The sequence below is a fragment of the Anneissia japonica genome, unplaced genomic scaffold (assembly GCF_011630105.1).
Source record: "Anneissia japonica isolate Jap-2015-1 unplaced genomic scaffold, ASM1163010v1 scaffold171446_len717541_cov154, whole genome shotgun sequence".
Lineage (NCBI taxonomy): Eukaryota > Metazoa > Echinodermata > Crinoidea > Comatulida > Comatulidae > Anneissia > Anneissia japonica.
The window spans coordinates 235,212-241,211 of NW_022696538.1; the positions used below are offsets into that span (position 1 = coordinate 235,212).

At 32.3% G+C, this 6,000-nt stretch overlaps 1 protein-coding gene across 1 annotated transcript in view; it reads right to left on the minus strand.

The window, feature by feature from the left end:
• LOC117102108 (leucine-rich repeat serine/threonine-protein kinase 2-like) overlaps positions 1–6,000 on the minus strand; it is a 43,492-nt gene that overhangs the window by 8,636 nt on the left and 28,856 nt on the right. Inside the window, exons 17-21 of the mRNA XM_033242309.1 lie at positions 5,315–5,422; positions 4,676–4,780; positions 3,674–3,775; positions 2,681–2,800; positions 184–362 (exon numbers count right to left, since the gene is read on the minus strand). Coding sequence (XP_033098200.1) covers positions 184–362; positions 2,681–2,800; positions 3,674–3,775; positions 4,676–4,780; positions 5,315–5,422 — 614 coding nt within the window. The remainder of the gene's footprint in view (positions 1–183; positions 363–2,680; positions 2,801–3,673; positions 3,776–4,675; positions 4,781–5,314; positions 5,423–6,000) is intronic.

The following is a 6,000-nucleotide window of genomic DNA, read 5'->3' on the forward strand; positions in this document are numbered from 1 at the left end:
AATTGCACTGCTTGCAAAATGTTATTGTAATGTCATCACCATCATCATCACAATTACTACCATTATCATCACCACCACCATGACAATTACTACCATTATCACCACCACCACCATCATCACAATTACTACCATACAGTACACACTACAAATACTCAGCAAAGTGAATATTTATATATATCTTACCTAGGTTTCCATACTAAACTTAGGACACTATCTGTGAGCCTGGAACTAGTATGCTTCAATATGGGTACCTCACTATTAGCATCAAAGACACATATCACAGCAGATTGCATCCCCAACAGTACTGTGTCCTTCCCTGCATTCACCATGCAGAGTGCTCGGCCATGTTTACATGCCATGCCCTAGGAGTCAACAGTTATCATAAAGTTAGCCTTACATACATCTATCTAGCTATCCAACATTGTAAAACTTCTTATTAAGTTAACAATTTTACCAAACCAAATTGGTTGTAAGTTTGTTTCAAACATTAGTGTAATGCATTTAGTGTGAGCTTAAGCTGGTCAAATGCTGTACTGATGTTCGTCAGCCGACGCAATTGCATGTGGACCAAATGTGAGGGTGACAGACTGAATTCAATGATGACCTGATCATACTGCCACCTACAATGATCAGCAGACAAGCACCCACACAGAGCGAGTTGAATTTGACAACTGATGCACTTGTTGAATTATAAATGCAAGGAACAGGTAATTGTTTTTGGATGCATTCTTTATAAATTAAGTCTCTTCATGAGGCTTAGGGAGTGGCGTTGTTTTTTTTTAGTCAAAAGAAAAAGTTCTGTTGTCACAGGAATTGGAACCCAGGTCACGGGATAAGAAGGCAAGCATCTTAACCACTAAGCTATTAAACTTCACTCCATATATGTTATTCAGTACTTTATTTCAGAACAAATTTAAACAAAAAATAAACTCTCGTATACATTCGTGTACACTTTGCATCCCTGGGTAAGAGTGCTCAAATCCTAAGGCCGAAAACCGCATACCCCATATACAAACAATATCTACTCAGAATAGAATTTCTTAACTAAGGTATTGGTACTTTTAGTATGTTAGCTTATTCCATTTTTGATATTGTGAAAATGTGTTTAGAGCTATTTATTTGTTACATTTATTAATACATTTATAGGACAGCTATACAGTCTGCTTCAATGATTCAGAGCTTTTAAATAGTCAAAATTGAAATTTAGTAATTAATTTATTTAAAATGTTGAACTTTAATTTATGGAAACTGAGATTTCATTGTATTTATATATTCTTGGAATGCAATACATTAATAGTAATATACAATATTTATTTTTAATTATTACCATACATTGAAATATATATATATATATCCTAAATTTCAATTTATAAATTAGGCAGAATATAATCATAAACTAAAAATTAATTCTACATAATCTTTACTCTTCATTGTCACATTTATTAATAATTTACACAACTTCCTTTTTCAATTAAATTTCAATCTTTATAATTGTTCATTTAATTCTTTCCTTCCGTAAATAATTTTCCTTCATCACTTCACATGACATAAGAACAGAAACATCTGTTTATTTTAACACATTTTATACCAAACACCTGTTCTTCTTAAGGACATTCACGTTGAACATCAATGACATTCTTCAAAGTTCCATTGAATTAAATCAAATTATATTATTTTAAACCTACATTCATGTTATCAAAGTATATCTGGTCTTGTTGATAGGATATAGATGAAAATTTCTTTAAATTATACCAAAATAAGCAACAAAAAGAAAGCATAAAAACCAGATAAATTATACCAAAATAAGCAAAAAAAAAAAAAAAGAATAAAAAAACACATCAGAAAGCAAGTATTGTTTGCTTAGTTTGATCTAATTGAAATAAATCTACATCTATTAAAAATAATTGTGATTTGTTGGGGGGGGGGGGGGGAGTGGGTGGAGCTTTAAGGCAGCTTCCCCTGATTCCACCTCTGTTAATAATGCAGCAGAAATTAAGCTTACATCCATAGTGAATTTGCCACAAACAAGAACAGGTATTTAAACAGTGGAGACTTATAACTGGACAAATTGCTTTTTATATTACTCATAATTTTTATGCCTCTGAAAGAACCCATATATATTTATATATATATATATATTAATAGAACAATATAGCCTTCTCCGAGTATGATAAAGCCAGATTACACAGTTTTTTAATTTATAGAACACTGTCTACATCACAATTACTACTTGCATATAAGCGTCAACACCTCTTTTAGCTATCTACCCCACTGTCTACTAATGCAGCAGTATACTGTACTGCTTTTATTAAATTTCATTTTTGTCATTATTCCAAATACGGAATTAGAAATAGCAATGAAGAAGTCATCGAGCAAATGGTAATCTCCTATGAGAAATAGTCACACTTTCTCATTTTTTTTTTTATCCTTTTGCGTACAACTAAAATTTATGCCAATATTTTTCCATGGTTTATAATAATTAGACTAGTGCATATGCATTCTAATTTTTTTTTTTAAGTGAAATTTTGCTGGGAATGGAACTTTAATTACTATCGAGAGGCTCCCATAACAAAGTAATATTTTTAGGTTATCCTCAGGCTTGTTTTGTATTTGTATATTTGTATGTTGAATCGAAATAATAAATGAAATAATGAAATAATGTTTATCTGTATGTGTTTACCTGTACCATCGCATCTTGTTCATGTTGTGCAATATTGACTTTGCATATCATGCTCATTTGAGGATCTCCACCAGCGAACCACACCTCTAGCGTCTCATCATTTTCAACGTTATTACACACCTGTAAAGTGAATTCATACAAATTAAGACCAGGCTGCAATGAATTCTATGTGTCTGATGTGCATTGAGATGCTCTTCCAGGAATGCGACACTGAGAATTTTTGTTTAATTACTTGTTTTTTTGGGTTCGCGCAAGGCGCTAACTCCAGAGCCTGACTGGTGTTCTTGTTCTTGTTACCAAAGATACTAGGAATATGAGCACTCGTATAGCAAAAATGAGACAGAAATTGGTCCAGACGTACACAGCGACCTTCTGTTTTTATAATGCAAGTTTTCTATACTTGGTCCAGACGTACAGGGCGCCCTTCTGTTGATAGGTATATCCAGACGCACATGGCGCCCTTCTTTTCCACTAATGGAGGAAAACTTTGTCACTAATCTGGTCATATGATCCTGCGCTTTTGTGTCTGTCATTTTATTGTTTTGATTTATTTATGCCTACTTGTTTGTATCTTATGAATAATGGCAACGATTTTAACCTCTGCAAAAGGAAATTATGTAATCACAGTTATGTAACAGTGGCAGAAGTATTTTAGATCCCACCATGCATTTTGGTGGAACAGTTTTTTTCTGTGGAGAACTCTATCTTGTGTTTCTAGTATCTTTGTTATTACTAAAACTTTAAAAGCGTGCAGCGTCACCAATTTTGTACACATAAACTAAAGATGATTTCCAACAAACGTTCATCGCCCTTTTTTTTAAGTTGGACCCCAGGGTGCCACCTACACCTACAAAACAAAGCAGGGGTTTCAGCAAGGATTGTACATTACTGCTTTACAGGGCTTTAAGAAAGCTTGTTTAACCAGATCTCCGAACTTGGGATCATTGGAGCATTGCACTTTGACGCTAACGAATTTAAAAAAATCAAACTCACTCTAACTGTAGTACATTCTACTGATACTCCTTTGAAGAGTGGAAATGTATTTCGCAGACACAACAACTCAGGTGCACTTAAACGCTGATATGCTTGTTCCGACTAAAATAACAAAAAGAGATTTATGTTAATATTCAGAGAATAAAAAAGGTATCAAAAACATATACCGTAGTTCCTCAGAGCCAATTCTTGGGTACCACCCGACTATTGTTTCTACCAATATTAATTATTACTGATGTATATTTGCCCCAGAGTTGCCCAGTGGATTGATTTCTATTAAACATTCAAATAAAAATTTGATATTCACACCCACTGGAGCCACCACTGCATACAGTATTTTTTACTTACATTGTTAGCTCATAAATCATGTTAGAATTTATTTATCTGAGAAACAATTTATGAAGAAGCCTATTTCAGTCATAGATACCGTTATATACTTGCGTATAAGGCGGCCCGCATATAAGACGACCCCCGAGTTTGAGAAGATTTTTTGATGATTTTTGTATAACGGGAGTATAAGACGACCCCCAGTTTCATCGGCGAATTTCCTACATTTTCCTGCTTTTATGGTCTTGATACTGAATCTTACTGGCTAAATAATTCATAAACAGCAATTTTACCCTTGATGATTTGAGTGTGCCACCCTCCTTCCCGATTGGTGCTACAAATTTTCGGTCCAAATAATAATAATAATAATAATAATAATAATTATAATAATAAAATAATAATTTTTTTTTCTATATATATATATTTATTTTTTATTTTTTATTTTTTTTTTATATGTATTTCTTGTATCTTCTTTTTTAAATATTTTAATGTTTTTGCCGCTTTCTTGCCCATAACTTTTGTAATATTACAAGCAATTTGGCCCATGGGCCACCATTTGTAATACCTCTGAGTGTTTTATCAATAAAGTGAAGTGAAGTGAAGAGCCAATTGTATGGCTAATTTCAGAGCTAAGCACACTTCCTACAGTGCCTGGCGTTAGACATTTAAACCTACCGTAGGTCTATTCTCTGGTATGTGTTCCAGACAGAGATCAATAAGTTCCTGCAACTCTGGCCATGGTGCAACATCACTTTCTGTTAAAGGAGGTAATTTACGCCCCTGAAACAATACAAATTGCAAAATACTCATTTACTGTAATCAAAATCTGGCTTACCACTGCCAATGATATGGAAGTTTTACAAATCAAATGATTAATTACCAGAGTCTGTTAATAATATTTATTTATTTATATATTATATATTTGACACACTAGCAATAAAATAATTACAGAAGACAATTTGATAAAGTACAAAACAACAGGTTAGAGGAATGTTTAGAAAGAATAATGGGCTGTTAGTCCGACACCAGAGTGAAATCTCTCTAAACATAACCTATAAAAAACAATTAAAAATCATCTATAAAAAATTAAAATGATTGACATGCAAAAAAGTAATTTACAGATTATAAGTAAAATAATTATATTTGATTTTACATACTCATTGCTCAGACAATGAGATTTCTGGTTTTTATTAGGGCAATTATCAACAGACATAAAAAAGATCATTAATTTATCATGATCACTAAATATGAAATAAGTTGGTGAACCAAAATGTACTTGTAAATGGACGACAACATAAAAGAAATAAAACTCACCCTAACAACAGCATCATCTAGCTCATTGCGAAAGTCAAGATCTTCAAATGGTTTCTTGCCGCCAGTGACAAGTTCATACAAAACAATCCCAAAAGAATAAACATCGACCTGTAACAGATAAACAATAATACAAAATAAGACAAATATACCAAAAGCGTAAACATTAACCTGTCATGTATAAACAATAATGCAAATCAGAAAATACCAAAACAAACAGCAACTTGTTATGTATAAACGATAATTAAAAATAAATAGAAAATATACCCTAAAAATAAAAATCACCTTGTAATGTACAAACAATAAGAAAAATAACAAAAGAATAAACATCTGGTATAGTCTATAGTGGTTATGGCACCATGCTAGTTATCTAGGTCATGGGTTTCAATTCCCACCCGAATCACTTGCAAATCTTTTTCCTACGTGTTTTGGGAGCGTACTGAGTATTTGTTATGATAACATGTTAGGTAAGGCAAAAAACATCACTTCTATAATAAACATCAAATTGTAAAATATAAACAATAATACAAATAAGAAAAATAACAAAAGAATAAACAACACAACCAGTCATGATAATAGTACCTCTCCTCATTAACACCCTTCTCCACTCTCAAACACATCTAAGCATCAACTAACATTTTTAATTATTCCTATTTAATTTTCATATATATATATATATACTGTATATA